Source organism: Lampetra planeri, chromosome 36 (genome assembly GCF_965212315.1).
Source record: "Lampetra planeri chromosome 36, kcLamPlan1.2.h2, whole genome shotgun sequence".
Classification (NCBI taxonomy): Eukaryota; Metazoa; Chordata; class Hyperoartia; order Petromyzontiformes; family Petromyzontidae; genus Lampetra; species Lampetra planeri.
The window spans coordinates 6,757,307-6,774,539 of NC_136142.1; the positions used below are offsets into that span (position 1 = coordinate 6,757,307).

Sequence of the window (17,233 nt, forward strand, 5' to 3'; positions counted from 1 at the left end):
ACAGTAATTTAAAAAAATTTGCAATTCAATTAACCTGTAATACATTTACGAGATATGGAGGGACAAGCATGCAGCAACAACGACGACGACGACGACAACCTATACCGTTGTCATCGTAGAACGTATTTACACAAACACTCACCGTGAAAGTCTCCGCTGCCCTCGTTGTCTGAGCCGTCTCCGCTCTGCTCCTCGTCAGTGAGGCCCGCGAAGGGCGGCAGTGGCAGCGGAATGCCCATGACCCCCGAACCGGCCTCCACCTGCCACGGGTCGAAAAACCAGTCCTCCGTGGTCGTCGTCAGTTTTGCCTTCGTCACCGCCGCCTTTGCCGTCGGTGTAGCCACGGCGACGCCGACGGCGGCCGTGGTTTTCCTCGTTGTCGCCTCGACGGTCCCCTTTTGCGGCACCACCCCAGGCGGTTTCACGGCGGCGGGCGGCGGGGGTCTCGTCGGTGGCATCACCGCCGGCGCGGGTTTCGCTGGAAACCACGGCAGGTTCTCGAGGAGGCCCGTGGGCGGAGGGATTGCCACCGTGGGTGGTCTCGCACGCGGCATGATGGGCTGAAGCGAGGACAGCTTGATCTTGAACGGAGGGGGCGGCACTGAACAAAAACGATGACGACGACGATTACAAACTTTTCTTTCGCGAGATTTTTCGGCACATCTAACCGATAGTCAATTTCAGTCGACGTTCACTGCAACGTGTAAGTATATATATATTTTTTGTCATTCATTTGCATTTTCAAATTTTACATCGAGTGTTTATGTGTTAATTGTGCGTTGAGTGGCAGATTTGTGGCAGAAAGGCGCTGCATGCATAAACTAAACAATACACTCTTCATTTTATTTTACCAGATAAGGCCCACTGAGCTATATAGCTCTTTTCCAGCAGCGTGTTGTTTGTTGGTATGTTTGTTTTTGTTTTGATAATTTGTGTTGTAGTTGTTGTGTTGATATGTGTGTTGTTGTTTGTTCATATGTTTGTGTTCCAGTTGTTGTGTTGCTACGTTTGTTCATATATTTGTGTTGTTGTGCATTGATATGTTTGTGTTGCAGTTCTTGTTGTTTGTTATGTTTGTTGTTGTTGTGCGAAGGCTTCACCGGCACACGGCCCGTCGTGCTCAACCGAGACGTCCTTGCCGAGCCGGCACGCGATCAGGCGCAGCTGACACCGGTTGGCGTAGGTCACCGCGTCCGATCCGCACACCTGCCCACCGAAAAACCCACCGCGACATTCGGTGCCCGACGGTCGATTTGGCCACCCCATCTTCTGGCTCAACCCCACGCGAGGGTTGAGTTTGTCCCCAGACTCAGATCCCATTAACTTTGCCCGTTAACTGTTCACTCACCAATTCATGCCCCTTGTAACCGGGGCTTCAACCCCTCACTTCAACCTCCACACTCCATCCACAAACTCAACCGTCAGATTCGGGCCCTACAACCTCGAACCTACAGCCCATAGTTGCCTCTCCGCTGCCGGAGGGAGCTCTGGAATGGTATTTGGGGCCTACTAGTCCGCGCTCGTCAGGCGCCTCGGAAGAGATTGGAGTGTCCACACTTTACCCCACCGCATGTGACCCGCCGGCCGGCTGTGGTGAACTCGTTTTTCTGCCGCTGGGTGGACGTGAGGGTTTAAGAGACTTGAAGCGTTGTTTGAACTGTCGCGCCGGGAGATCGAACCGGCGGCCTCTGCACTGCAAGTGCGGTGCGCTGACCACCGAACCGCAGTGGCACACCCCCTCCCCCCTTCACCGAACCGTCACGTTGTTACTTTAGTCGGTGAGGCGTCATCGAGCTACGCGGCTCTGTTACGAGGACAACCACAGCCCAGGACCGTCGGCAGCGGCGGCAGCTACTGGACATCGCAGGAGGAAAATTTGCAAACTGAAGAGAGCAACAAACTTAAAAATGAAAAATCTAGATTGAAAACTCATTTCTTTGGAACTGTTTTATTTTGCCATCCTTCCCCCTCACCTCCGATTGGCACGGTTGGCTACGTATGGTGCAAAAAAAGTTCCATGCCAGAACTTACCGCAAACTGGGTAAGCAATGTAACAGAGACTCAACTCCCAGCACCGTAGAATCGTTCTCCACAAGCCGACATCGCGAGGTGCTCCCGCGGAATGAACTTTGTCGGCACAGTCACACGGACTCAACCCTCGTGGCTTAGCTCCCCAGACTCACCTCTCCCATGACCCTCCCCCCCCCGTACCACCCCCGCACCCCTCCCCCCCCCCACCAAACTCATACTTGGCCGTCTCGTACCTGGCGCGCGGTGAGGAAGAGGTTGCAATCGGTGGGACATTGGCACGTCGGCGTCCGTCCCCCGTCGACGCAGACGGCGCCGTAGCGGCACGTCACGCCGCTGCACGACCACGGCGCCGCGTCTGTCGGAGGAAGGGGGGCACGCGACGCCGCACGCACTGCGTTGTGGGCCGACTGGTTTACGCACGTACGTATGTTGAACTTCCTTTGCGCCGTACGTAGCCAACCGTGCTAGTTAATGTGATTCACCGTTGTTGTATTTTGTCAACGGCAGCGACAAACGGAAGCACGACCTGTAAGAGCGACCCGCCACATATGGTCAGCATCGGTAGCCTGCGGCCGTGGTCAAGGAGCGACAGAGAAACAAGAAGGAAGGAATAGAGATGGATGAATAGAATGTAATTATTATTATTGTGTTGTTATCACGATTGTTTACCCAGGAAAGCATCACTGAGTCTCAAGACTCTCTTTAAGGAGGGCCCTGCCAAGTTTTTGCAACAGGGGGTGACGTTGCCGTTGTGTGCGATCCCAAGCGAGTAATTCACGGCGTTATTTTTCAGCATTGCCATGTTTGGCCGATATCCAGTTACACTGTGTGGTGTTTTTAGCTGTGGAAGGATACCGTAGAAGTCAGAGGAAACTTAAACAGAGCAGGGAGAGAACATACAAACCATACACCGTGAGGCGCTCGAGTGCCGAATCGAACCCGGCAACTTATTGCTGTGAGGCAAGCGTGTCGCCCGAATGCCCAAAATAAGGCAGGCCGGCTCTTGATTAATTCCACGCTCTAACACGCAGATTTCAGGCATACTTTGCGAATTTAAAACCTCATTCTTACGCGCGAGATACATGCAAAGGCATCGTGCGTGTAAGGATCGATCATTTATGGTGTGTGCCAGAGAGATGTAAACGACGTGCCAACGTTATGTTCAAGCGACTGGCATGAACTACAACCATACCCACGGGAGAGAGATAGAAACGGAGAGCAATACAAACGAGGAAGTACAAGCAAGGCGAAAAAATTACCGGCTGGGATAATTTGGCACGTCCACAGTTTCGGACGCACGATTCCGACACTCTCAAGCAGTTTAACACGTAGGCTTTCGCGACCAATATCATCCATAAGGTCAACATCCATACACACAAAGAAGTTCAACATACACACACACAAAGAAGTTCAACGTACGTACAGACATTTGGTCCCCCGTGCCGCGCCCCGGTATTACCTTGCGAGCAGCCGGAGGGCCCTAGCGTCCGTCCCTTTGGGCACACGTCGCACTTGACGCCGAAGACTCCATCCCGGCACGAGCACTGCCCCGTGGTCTGATGGCAAGCGTCCTCCACCGAGCCGGCCACACTGCAGCTGCACGCTGCTCACGAGCAGGTTAGGGTCACATGGTTATTGTCGTAGGGTGTAGGGTTATCGCACGGATTTGGGTTGTTGTTCGGGTTGTTGTATGTATGTGCAGTCTGCTCGCCTATGACCCGGATGGACACGTGACCAGTTAAGGAAACAGAGGGGCCTCCGAGGAGGGGGCTGTGAGGGGCACGTGATGGAACCGAGGTTCTTCGTGAAGGTTCTGGAAGGGAGGTGTGGCCAGTGGTGAAGCCGGCCATGCCGGAGAGAATATAAGCCGAATCCCGAGAGGGCTCTTGGTTGTCCATCCCGGGGAAGAAAACCTTTCTCTACATTCTACGGTTCGCGAGTCTTCAAGCACGTGGTACGGGCAGGATGCTGTTAGCCCCGGCTCGCGTTAGCAGTTGTTACGGAGATAGCCAGGGGTGGTCACCACCCTAGGTCGTTGTGTTAAGTTGTCCTGCTGTGTTTAAGAATAAAATACGCTGCCTCCGAGTTGAAGAGTACGTCTCAGTTGAACCCACTACACATATATTTATTGGTGACTGGGCTTAAACCATCAAATGCACTTGAGAACCCAGTTAAATTACAAGTGGCTGTAACCTAGATTAAAACCTATATCCCAGTGGTTATGGCTTAGCTCCCTGACCGATGAAGCACCCATCATTTACCAGTTGTACAGGAGAATTTCAACTTTGAATAGTGCATCGTGGAAAGCTCGTCGAGATGAGTCGATTGCCGCATCGCCGACCATCAACAGACTAAAAATGACTGCATCACGGACATTATGCGAGAGCCGGGATACTATGGTACCCCGGGGTACCGCCATAAGGTTAATATATTATGTGATTTTTCCATAACGCGGTGTTCTTCAGGAACGCAACTACCGCGTTATAGGAGAACAGATTGTATATTGAACTTCTTTCGCACCGTACGTGGTCGACCGTGCTAGTCGGAGGTGTGGGGGAAGGACAACAAACTAAACACGAAAAAGCAGTTCTATAGAAACATTGCTCGGGTTTAGGCTTTCGGTTGCTATAGGTTTTAGAGCAGGGGGGATTAGGGATATGTTCGGGCCCGGGCTAGGCTCTGCGTGACTCACGCGTGCATCCGGCATGCTGCTCCGACACCATCCCCCGGAAATTCCAGAAACCGGGGAGACAACGGTCACACTTGACCCCGCCGACCCCGGGCTGGCACACGCACTGACCACTTCCGGGGTCGCAGGTCGCGCCCAGGGAGCCAATCCTGTTGCAGCCACATATTCCTTACGAGGGGCGGCACACAACGATCAAGCAGTGAACAGAGAATGGTTTACGGTGACCTTCATTCACATTAACATACGTATTTCCATCGTGTCTGTCTTCATTATGGTACAGCAATCACTTGTGTAGGAATTAACGTAACAATGGCAGTGAGATTTGACGTTTGCTGTTGTTGTTTTTGCCGACACGGTTGGGAGGGAACGCTAGGTGTTACCGGGACAGCCGCCGTAACCAATGCCCAGGGCGGCAGTGGAGTTGTCTGGGCAGCATCCGTGCAGCGTCTCCTTGCAAGGCCTCGGCCTTTCTGCAAAACGAAACAACGAACACGCGAGCACGTTCACAGTCCGCTCGTTAATCCACGTGCAACCGGTCCATGGTGTTGGGTGTCCGTTTTTCGAGCATTTGTTGAGTTTTTTTTCTCACCAAGCTTTAGCCACGCACTTCTGTGGGCATCTTCAGGAGTGCAACGTACGTAAATGTGCAAACTGAACACGCGTGTAAAATAGACAAACGTCTAAGCTTTACATCACGCAATGCTGAAAAATTACCTGAAAATTGGGATCACGTTTAGCAATATTGCCCCTCTACTGCGGAAACGTGGCAGGACCCTCCCTGAGACTCGGTGAGCCTTTCCTGGGTAAAGGAGCGTAATTGTTATATTTAACTCGCCTTTTGCCATCCAAGGACAGGTGTATTGTAGTAAATCCGAAAGTTGCAAGGGAAAAGCAGACCGCGACGTGATATTCATTGCATTCATTCGTGTGCAATTTGTGAGGCCGCGGTGACACAGACCTATTTCATTTACAGGTTATAAGCCCTTGTTCATCATGACGTCCTTTTACTTTGATGTCTCAATAACGCTACGGAGGGTTCTGCCTTTGTAGTGAGGGTTGTAAGTTGATGCTGAGGAGTGGGGAGGAGGCGCCTCGCCCGCCCATGTGGAGTGACATCACCCGCTAATTATTATTAATGGGGGGGAGGTGTCCATTTGGAGGACGTCACTTGTTCATGATTATTGATGGGTGCTGGTCGACGTGGAGTGACGTCACACGCGTTGATAATGATAAAACTTTCTATTCCCTTCTCCATTTACCTCCCTCCGTCGCTACTGGGGTAATAAACGAGCGCAGTAGGAGTGTCAGAAAAAAATAATAATAATCCTGCATGCGTGTAAAGTACACACGTGTGTCAAACTGCACGTGCGCATAAACCTCAACCGCACGCGGCCGGCACGAGCCGCCATGCATCGGTCACAGCGGGCTGAGTGATCGCTTCCTCACAATCTCCCTCACACCCTCCCCTCGTTCGCTGCCTCCCTCGCCTTGCTCCCTCGCTCCCCTCACTCCCTCTCCTCTCTCCCCTTGCTGCCTCCCTCCGATCCCCACCCCCCCGGTGTAAGCTCAAGAGGCCTCACTCACGCGTCCCACACGGGCCGCTCTTGGCCACGTGGATGTCGCGCATCAGCTCGCACGCCGCCTTCTTTCTCTCACAGTCGTTGCGGTACGTCCGCCCGTTGGAGCCGCACAGCTGTTGACGAGCGGGGGTTTGGGGGGTGGTGGCGGCAGGGAGAAGGGGTTCACAAACGTCTTTGTGTCTGTATCTAAGTGTGTCTGTGCGTAGATGTCCGTCTGTCGGTGTAAATCAATAGGTGCTTCTAGAGTGGTACCTCGGAATACAACCGCTTTGGAATACGTCGAATTCGGTATACGTCGTGTTTTGACGAGAAAAAAATATCTTGGGATACGACGTCTTGCTTGGGATACGACGCGCTTGCTAGAACTTGTATGGGTCGGGATGAGTCACCGCATACCCGTGTATGCCCCGTTCACGACTCCTCCCCTTCCTTCCTCACCACCATCCTCGTAGGCTATCAACTCCTCTCAGAAAGGTAAAGTGACGTAAAATTTTATTTTCATTTCAATTTATGTATGCATTTATTTAATTTATGTATGCATTTTAGTAATAAGTAGTGTCTAAATTATTGTATACAACCCCATTAATGTATAATATGCCAGATAAAATATAATTTCTTATACTCTGGAACGGATTATTTCCTTTCCCTTTATTTGTTATTGGAAAAATTCGTTTGGTATATGATATTTTCGGTATAAGTCCTACCTTCTGGAACGAATCAACGACGTATACCGAGGTACTAACGGCACTTGTGCCAAACAACCTGTTGAAGGCTACGTGGGTGAGATCGTGCCCATCTTGCCCACTCACCGGCCGGTCGGGCACGAGGCCACAGAAGAGGGAGCAGACGCAGACGCCGTCCTCGTCGTCGCTGCTCCACTGCCCACCGAACTTCTGGCACCGCACCTCCTGGCAGTCGTCGCCGGAGCCGTCGCCCGAGCCCGACATGGCGCACACCTCGTCTGCCGGCGGCGATGACGGCGGTGCAGAGGGACACGTGGAGAAAGGCAGATGGACACTTCGTGCGTAAATAAGGAGCAAGGGGCAGACTAGCCGCGAATTCCAAACGAGACTGCGCAGGAAACATCATTCGTAGACTTTACACGGAAATAATAAAAGTGTAAAAAAGTAATATTCGTGGTTTAGTTACAACCCAAAGCCACGAGACGTTAATGCCACGTGATGTTCGGAATCACGGGAACAACCCTCCCCAACGAACACGCCGGCGACGTCACAGCGACCGCGTCTGCCGTAGCGGCGGCCCCACTACAAAGGGCCCTGAAACCGACGGACGCAACCTAGACGGGAAAAAAAAAAAACGCAGCTGGGACATTTTCTGCCCGTGGTTTCACGTCACGCAGGGGTCGATCACGGTTCGGGGGGTACGCGGTGGGCGGAGGAACGTTCGGGGGCGGGTGTTGGTGGAGGGGCGAACAGCGGAGTAGCGCGCAGGGCGGTGTTACCGTCGCAGGGCCCGTATTTGGCGACGGAGATGGAGACGGCGGTGGCGCAGGCGACGGCGCGCAGCTCGCAGGGGTTGCCGTAGGAGACGCCGTCGCTGCCACACACCGGGGAGTAGCCCTGGGGGCCGCACTCGGGGCACGCGCACGCCTCGTTCACGCACACCCGGCCCAGCTTGCACACCTCGCCCGCGGCGCCGCAGGGCTCTGGTGACGCACGCACGCGCACACACAAAGAACCGCCGGCTGTACGATAGCCTCAACGGACTGTCGGGGCGAGTGCTGTCAGCGAGTGGCGGGCTGCCTGTGAACGCTGGCACACCTGCGAGGTGGTGGGTCGGCAAGCACCGGGCCCGGCCGCCCTTTGTCTGCGCAGCGGCGATGTGTGCACATCGCACCAGGTGCTCGTTTGAGGAGCAGCCGAACAGGGGAGGCCCATGACCGGTTGAGATAATCGTCACTATTGTAGGTGATGAGGGGGAAATGAAATAATGTCGGGTCGCTGGGTTCGTAGCGTATTGCGCTGACCGCTGCACTACCACTCTGATAACAAAGATAAATATCTCCCGTATAGCCTCATCAGACTGTTGGGGCAAGTGCTGTCAGCGAGCACCTGTAACACACACCTGTAATATACACGGAATACACGCTCACACACACACGTGTACACACACACACACGTGTGGCACATATCTACGAACGACTGATTGAACGAACAAGCCACGACTTAAAAGATGGAACGCGCTCGTCAACGAGCAAAACAATCACGTGAACGATGGTGGTCGCCCGCACGAGTGGCCGGCCGCGGACTCACTGCAAGTGCCGGCGCTGGCCACGGAGATGTCGACCTGCTGCTCGCACGCGCGCACTCGCAGCTCGCACTCGCTGCCGTACGTGTTGCCATCCGTGCCGCACACGGGCGCCGGCACGGGCGTGCAGGCGCGGGCGCAGGTGCAGCGCGGCCCCGACGGGCCCTCCTGGCACACGGCGCCCAGCCGGCACGCCGGCACACACCGGCCTGCGCACACGCACAAAGGTAGCCTCAACAGACTGTTGGGGCAAGTGCTGTTAGCGAGTAGCACCTATGACGTACGAGGGGGTGGGTGGCTGGCACCACGCCGGGCCGCCTTTGTCTCCCCAGTGGCTGTTTGACTTGCATCCCACTGGGATTTTTGCACACAGCGTTGGTGTACGGTGATTTATTTTCTGCAATATTTTGCTGTCTTTTCTTGGATTTTCTGTTTGCACTTAGTCACATATTCACTTTAAGATGTTTTTTTGTTCATGTTTTTGTTTTTTGTTTGTTGTGGTTGCACCCGATTCAAGAGCCGAATGGCTCACAGGGCTATACCTAATAAATGAACTTGAACTTTACACATAGGTACTCATTTGAGGCAACCTCGGGGTGGCCCAGGATCGGTTCAAATATTCGTAACTCTTGTTAGTGGCCGTGAGCGGCAATCGAACTCAGGTTGCCGGATTCGTAGCGCTAACCGCTACACTACCGCTCCCCACACACAGACGCACGTGGATTTACCGCCCAGTGCCCCCGATACACCACACACTAGGGGGGGAGGGGGAACGGATGAACCTGCAATTCTAGCAGTAGTTGTATTTACTTAAGTTGCTTATTTACTCGGGAGAGCCTCAACGAGACACTTGTTCAGGAGGGTCCCGCCCAGCTATGTTCACAGTTGGGGTTTGAGCGTGTTGCTTCTGCTGCGTGTGATCCCAAGCGACAGGGCGGCGGGGGGGCCGCAGTGGTCAGATGTTAACTCCCTCGCCTGGTATATAGAAGGTCATGGGTTTTAACCCGACCCTGACGCCTGTATATTTGGAGTTTGCGTGTTCTTCCCCGTGGTCGCGTGGATTTTTCTCCGGGTCCTCCGGATTTTCCCTCCACATTTAGAATAAACGTCACGCGTTTAGAGTGTTTGGCTGCTATACATTTCCATGTGACGATAAGCAACTTCGTTGAGCTATAATCCGTGGCCAGGTCGCTTCTAAAAAAGAGCTACATAGCTCAGTGGGCCTTACCTGGCAATATAAAAAATAGTTTGCTTTCGTTTATTTTTCAGCACGCTTGGCCAAGGCCAGTTACGTTGGCTTGTCGGAGGAAACTGGAGAACCGTGGAATCTACCCACGCAGGACCAAGTGGAGAGCATACAAATACACATTTCCCCAGTTGAGTCTCTAACAAACTGTTGGGGCAAGTGCTGTTAGCGAGCACCTATGAAGGCCGGCATGGTACACGAGGGGGTGGGTGGCCAGCACCACGCCCGGCCGCCTTTGTCTCCGAAGTGGTGTTATTTACGCATCTCACCAGGTACAGTACTCATTTGAGGCTGAGTCTACATAGGGGGGAGACCCAGGTACCCAGGATTTTTCTGTTGCGTGTAGTCACTTTAAGATGTTTCTTGTTCATGTTTTTGTTTCATTGCGGTTGCACCCGAGTCAAGAGCCGCATGGCTCACAGGGTTATACCTAATACATGAAACTGAAAAAAACCCGAATCTTACTCGGGTCCCCGGGTTCGTAGCTAACCGCCGCACACCCGGTCCACGCAGACAGGCACTTGGGCAGCTTTCGATTGGGCAGCTTTCGTTCAGACGTCAGCGTTTGAACGAATGCTGCCCAATCGATTTGGCCGGGAGGAGGGGGTGGGGGTCATGTCTCGCCATCCCCGCCATCCCCACGCCACCTGCACCCTCGGGCTCTGTGCCCTCATTGTAGCCAGGGCGGGTGGGGCAGACCAGACGGGGAATGCGGTAGGGCTGAACGATTAATTGATTTTAAATCGAAATCGCAATTGGAAACAATGCGATTAGCAAATCGGAAAGGCTGCGATTTTTTTTGCGATTTGAAAAGTCCAATTACTTTCTTATTAGATTTTTTTTCTTTTTTCTTACTTTAACTTTATATATGTAACTTAACAATTGTTCTGTTTGATTGTTCTATTTCAATGAAAAGTTTTAATAAATACATGTTGGAAGCAATTCACATCTTTTAAGTTTTCATCCTTGCATTAGAATTTCTAGAGCAGTTAAAATGTTGATGGTATCATGTGGCAATGCTCCATCACACATTTTAAATAGCAGCGAATATTGAACTGAAGCTTCTCTTAAAAAAAATGTCATCGCAAATCGCAATATCTGTCAGAAAAATCGCAAGTGGATATTTTCCCCCCAAACCGTTCAGCCCGCTAGCCATACGGCGCATGCGTGACGAGGTGTGATGGCTGCCGGTAGCCAGTGGTGGGCCCTCTTACCGCATGGCCCACGTCTCGCCATCCTCACGTCTCCGCCGCGCAGCTCGCAGGCGGCCGAGCGTAGCGCGCAGGCGCTGGGGTAGGTGCGCCCGTCCGTGCCGCACACGGGGTCGTAGGGCACCTCGGGGCACGGCGCAGGGCACTCGCACAGCGCCGTGCCCTCGCGCACCGTGCACGAGCTGCCGAAGCTGCACACGGCGCCCGCGCAAGGACTCGGTGTGGAAGCGTCTACAGGGAGGGCGAGGGCAGAGGGGACACGTGCGTGTGTGTGTGTGTACACACGGGTTTGATTGTACATATGTGTTTAAGTGTATTCATGGGTGTGCGTGCATAAGTGTACGTGAGTTTGTGTACGTACAGGTTTGAGTGTGTGTGTGTGCGTGCTTGAATGTGCGTATGTGTTTAAGTGCATTCACGTGTGTGTGCATAAGTGCGTGTGTTGCGTAGGTGTATTCAAACAAGTGTGTGTGCACGTGTATATATGTGTGCATGTGTGTGTACATACACACGTGTACAGTATATGAATATGTGGGTGAGTGCATTCCAACAAAAAGTTAGTCAAATCATTGATATATCTTCAAGTATACAGTTGTGCCTTCCATTCAATCCCTTCTCCCCAGAAAATTCAGATAATCAGTACGATTCAGGGTTGCAATTGAACGCAAACAATGCAATAATCGATCATATTAAAAAAAACATTACGGTAAAATGTAGCGGCCTCTAGTGGCTGCAGGAACCACGAAAACTCATTAAAATAGAGTTTAAAGGAATTTAAAAAAGTCGAAATTTAGAGACACAGTTTGACGCGCCGTATCACGTCGCTTAAGAACCGGCATCAATCGATTACCCTGCACGAACCGCTATACCCCCGGGTTCTACGTGGAAGAGGATGACCTAAACCTGGCCTCGGCATAGGAATGTGGAACTTCCACCAATGGCTCAAGACCACCGAGGCTCAGGATATATAACGTGGCAAGATCGACTTTCACTCTGCACATGAACAGCCCCATTCTCTCCATCCAGTGCAGGATGAGGGCCTTCTCACGCTGTGCAGGCTGTGGAGGGCTGTCTGACCATACTTCACCACGACGGTCAATGCCGGGAGCATAGGTGCTGGGGGAAACTCTGCATGTTTCTGCACTGCCCTCTGCTGACACTGTTTTGACCGTGTATTTCTTTTCTTTTTTGGATAAAATATTTGTAAAAGTTTCAATAATTATAGTTTTTACCTGTCGGGCACAGAACTCTCCAAGACGGCAAGGGTTAGAAGGGAAAACAAGAAGGAAAGAGACAAACCTCAAGGAAAAAAAACAGTTCGTTTTTTTTAAATCAGTAAAAGGGTTAAGAACGTTTGCAAGCAACACGAACGGACCATGTGACGAAGGGACATGGCAAGCGAGGGTTGCTGTGGTTACGGCATGCATCGGTCGCCATGACAACAACAAAAAGATGGTGGCATCACGTGATGGATGAGGTGCGATTGGTTGATGAGGTGACGATGATGACAAAGGGTCAAGAACGGAGGCGGTTAGTTTTCAAGCAGCAAAAGTTATCAAAAAAAATCTGTAGTCTACTTTGGATATTTCAACATTTACGCCACAACTTTTCGCAACTGTGATAAATATTTATCAAAGAAAGATCTTCATTGAGGCTGACATTTTCTGCCCAACTACCTCCAGCATCTTTTTGAAGCAGACACAGCCTGGCTTAATGGGAACCGTTGGGCTAACATTGGTTCAACGTTAGACCAACGTTGGCATGTGGTTGGAACCGTTGGTTCAACGTTGGAATAACCTTGGCATGTGATTGGAACCGTTGGTTCAACGTTGGACCAACAGAGGCATGTGGTTGGAACCGTTGGAAGAACGTTGTCCCAACGTTGGCATGTGGTTGGAACCGGTGGTTCAACGTTGGACCAACGTTGGCATGTGGTTGGAACCGTTGGGCCAACGTTTTGTGTTTACTAGGAAGCTCTGCGCTCTGACCTCTGAGCCACGAGGCCTCATCCGAAATTCGGGAAACCCTAAGTCGTGTCTTCTCCAAATCCTCAGGCAGCCCTGCCTTTGTGGTGTGACCCCGTTGAAAAGGGCAGTCCATCTTAACCTTGAATCTAGCGATAAAGACATAACGTTCTAGGAACGAGGCCATTATGCGGATTGAAGAGGAGTGATTTGAGACAAGGATGCATTAATGGTTCTGTATTTGGTTTAAAAATTATTGAAATTGTAGCCTTTGCAAAAACTCAATAAAGCTAAGACAGTAAATATTGAACAAACTTTAAACAAATCCCAAACGCCAAACGGAATGAGTAACGATCATAGCACCATCTCCTCTCCTACAGGAATTTCCTCCATGCACTCGGGTTTCCACCCACGTGTGCAGTATACATGTATAGCATCAACAACCAATCCTCCCAATATGGGACCACAGAGCTTGGGCGATTGATTGTTGTCGCCGGCTCAGGCTGCCTTCCTACTTGTCTGTGTTTTCCCACGCCGTCTGAATCACTTTCCCCCACCCACCCCACCCCTCAGACAAGACTGCTGCCCCTCGCGCCCTCGTCCCACCCCCTGCGTACCGCAAGGCCCCTTGGCGATGGTCGGGAGATTCTGCCGTTCGAGGCACTCAGCCTTCTTCCTCTCGCAGTCGTTGGCGAAGGTTCGCTGCTCGCCGGCGCACACCGGGGCCCAGCGGCCCTCGCACACGAGGCGCTCGCACGAGCAGCGCGCCACGCCGTTCCGCACTGAGCACTCCGCGTTGAACTGGCACTTCTCCTTGCACTGGTCTGTGTGCGGCGGGGCGCGGCGGGAGGCAAGGGGTGTGGTATTGTGGGGGGGGGCATCAAATGCACTGTTTAGTCCATGGGCCAGAACAAAAAATAGTCCATGGACCAGAGCAGAAATTGATTTCTGTCAATCGAGGCCACAGCACATCGAGTGGCAGGGGACATCACGTGTTGAAGGCTCACTGCTGGAAGTTCTCGGGATAGGCCCAGGTGCCGTGGCTTGACTGATGTGCCATCCTAGGTGCAGGAAGTCAAGGGACAGACCCAGGTGCCGCGAGTTGGACCGACCAGCAGATGCACCACCTGTGTTCCCCACCGCGGTCACCTCGCTGAGTTCTATACTGGGCATCGGTGAAAAAGAGCTTCATAGCTCAGACGGATTCCTCCAGTCTAAATAAATATTCTGATTCTGATCTGCCCGGGGCTCCACTCGTCGTTGTGAGCGTCGCACCTCCTCATCCCCTCCGCTATTATTTTTATCACTGCTGCCAGAGGGCGAATTGCCTCCAAATCACCCGACAGCATCCCAGGGAACCTCGCCACTCGCCGTGGCCACGAGCGCGCCCCTTTACCGGCGGGCGTGCAGGCCCCGTCGTGGAGTTTGGCGAGCGCCACCCCGCGTAGGGCAGCGGTGCGCACGACCGCGCACTCGCTGGGGTAGGTGGCGCCATCGTCGCCGCACACGGGCCCTCGCCCCGGCGGGCACAGCGCCGGGTCCGGGCTCACCACCGCCCTCAGCGTGCCGGCCTCCATGCGGCACAGCCGCCCGGAATCCGAGAGGCGCCGCGTCGCCTTGCAAGCGTCTGGGGGGACGGGGGGGGACAGGGCAGGCGGAAGATGCATGGGAGGGGAGAGGCGGTCGGTGGGCAGGGCAGGACGATGCCGACATTGGATCGTGATGGCAGATCGGAATGGCAAACAAACAACCTGGATTCGCACCACGCGCCGTTGACGGAGCGAACGTCTCGGAGCCGACCTGATGGTAGCTGTCTCTGTGTGGCGTACGGTGCGGTAAAAAGACGAAACAAAGATCCCCCCCCCGTGTATCCTTAATAGACTGTTGAGGCGAGTGCTGTTAGCGAGTAGCACCTATGAAGGCCGGCACGGCACACGATGGGGTAGGTGGCCAGCACCACGCCCGCCGCCTTTGTCTCCCCAGTGATGATGTTTACACACCGAACCAGATACTCATTTGAGGCTGAGTCGACCTAGGCGATGCCCAGGACCGGTTCAGATAATCGTCACCGATTTTGGCCGTGAGTGGGAATCGAACTCGCGATCGCCGGCTTCGTAGCGCAGCGCTACCCGCTGTACTGCACGTGCGCGTTTTTGCTGGCTCCCAACATTTACTGGCGTCCGCTGCCACTGCCGGATCACGTGCACATGTGAATTTACTGTGTAAAACAATATTTTCCGCAGGGTTGCGCTTGCGGTGGGTTTAATTCCCGAATCCGGCGCCCTTTACGCGTGTGGAGTCTGTGCGTTCTCTCTCCTCTCCCCCTTGCTCTGCATGGATTTCCTCCGGGTTCTCCGGTTTCTTCCCAAAGCTAACAAAACACGTGCACATAATTTAATTGGTGTTGGCCAAAACACCCCCAATGCTGAAAATGTCCTGCAAATCAGGGTTGCACTATCGCAGCAACATCGGCACCCACTGCTAAAACTTGGCAGGACTCTACCGAAATTAGAAACTTGATTCTCAGTGATGCTTTCATGGGTAAAACAAGCAGAATAATAATACATCTTGCAGTATGCTGGAACACCCCAATCACCAGCAAAGCTTTCCGTGACTTAAACTATAATCATGATGCAAGGCCCACTGAGCTATCTGGCTCTCTTTCAATGACCTGGCCAACAAATGATAGCCCAATTAAGTGGCTTAAATCTATAGCAGTAGCCAAGTACTCTAAACGCACAATTCAACATGTGGATAGCAAAACCAGAGAAAAATCCACGCTACCACGGGGAGAACATGCAAACTCCAAATACACAGGTGTCAGGGTCGGGATCGAAACCACGCCCTTCTGTAGACCAGGCGAGGTAGTTAACATCTCGCCACCGCGGTATGGCCCAATTCTTCTGGCTTTTACGCGATTTCACCCCGCATCACGATCGCTTCCCGCCTTCAAACAAAGCCTGGCGCAGGCCTCGGTGGCGGTCGCTTACCGCAGGGCCCGTCGAACACCTTGTAGACGACCTTGCCGGCGCCGCAGGCCTGGCGGTTGAGCTCGCATTCGGATGGATAGTCCCGCCCGTCGCTACCGCACACGGTGCCGGACGAGGACGACGACGAGGAGGAGGAGGGGGGGCACTCCGTCGGGCAGACGCAGCGCGCCCGCTGCAGACCGGCGGACGCCACGCACACGCTCCCGAAGCCACAGCGCACGCCCTCGCACGGGTCCTTGGCACCTGCGGACCAGACGGCGGTTGGCACGGTTGGCTACGTAGTGGTGCGAAAGACGTCCAACCGTACGTACAGCATGTTCCAACCGTCCGAGAGAGTTTACCTATTCATCTAAATCAGCTCAAGCCTTCTGTAAATCACGTGACTTTTGCGTGGCTACATCTGCTGCTACCCATGGTTTGTGTGGTGGATGCGGTTTAGGGTTGCGGCCCATGAGGTTCGCGGATAATCAAATCCAGGGACCTTCTGCATTGGGTTCAGCACACCTGTATGAATATTTTCAAACAGCCGAGCGTAAAGGGTGGACAGAGTGTGTGAAAGGGTGGGTTCACACCGCATTGCTCACAGCAATTAACCAAACGCAAGTGCGGGGAACAACGCATAAACACCGGCCAGTTTCCACAATTAAAACTTTACGAACACCGCACACTGCGTATCTACAGGCCGGCAGGCAATCAGATGGAGGGGGGGGAGTGCAGAGCCCGGGGCAAGAGTTTTGAAAGGATTCTTCATCTCTTGACTCGATGCCGACAGCACGACTACAACTGTGAAGGGGCGACTGCGTGGCTGTGAGGTCAGCTCGTTGAGCTGGCACTGCCGAGATCCAAGTTCAAGCCGGGTTCTCAAAGGGTAGTGAGTCCGATAGTCTCAGCCAGTCACCAAATACTCATACCGTGTCAACCCACATGGTTTCCCCCTGATTCTTGTACAGGGAAATTGAGTTTTCAGGTCCACACGGCGTACAGCCGTTTCAATACGGTCAAACATTTTTTTGTCTACTTATTTATCTCTCTCCCTTGTGATGGGACTTTGTCGGATGCATGTTGAGATTTATAAGGGCACGGGGTGACCAATAAGGTCTGAATTGGTCTGTAATAAGGTATGGACTGATAAAAGGTTGACAGGTATGAATTACTAGACCAAAAAAACCCATCACATTAAATTTGGTTCCGCACTCAATTTTACGGCCGAATTCCAGCTGTGAGAATGAAATATACCGGTTTGACCATCGGGTG

The 17,233-nt window shown here is 52.9% G+C and overlaps 1 protein-coding gene across 1 annotated transcript in view; it reads right to left on the reverse strand.

The window, feature by feature from the left end:
• Positions 1-17,233, reverse strand: part of LOC144730744 (agrin-like) — a 100,845-nt gene that overhangs the window by 34,812 nt on the left and 48,800 nt on the right. Inside the window, exons 6-19 of the mRNA XM_078611466.1 lie at positions 15,980-16,222; positions 14,386-14,616; positions 13,607-13,813; positions 11,029-11,256; positions 8,574-8,777; positions 7,763-7,966; positions 7,110-7,261; positions 6,305-6,413; positions 5,101-5,190; positions 4,724-4,888; positions 3,491-3,634; positions 2,265-2,386; positions 1,101-1,206; positions 143-601 (exon numbers count right to left, since the gene is read on the reverse strand). Coding sequence (XP_078467592.1) covers positions 143-601; positions 1,101-1,206; positions 2,265-2,386; positions 3,491-3,634; positions 4,724-4,888; positions 5,101-5,190; positions 6,305-6,413; positions 7,110-7,261; positions 7,763-7,966; positions 8,574-8,777; positions 11,029-11,256; positions 13,607-13,813; positions 14,386-14,616; positions 15,980-16,222 — 2,664 coding nt within the window. The remainder of the gene's footprint in view (positions 1-142; positions 602-1,100; positions 1,207-2,264; positions 2,387-3,490; positions 3,635-4,723; positions 4,889-5,100; positions 5,191-6,304; positions 6,414-7,109; positions 7,262-7,762; positions 7,967-8,573; positions 8,778-11,028; positions 11,257-13,606; positions 13,814-14,385; positions 14,617-15,979; positions 16,223-17,233) is intronic.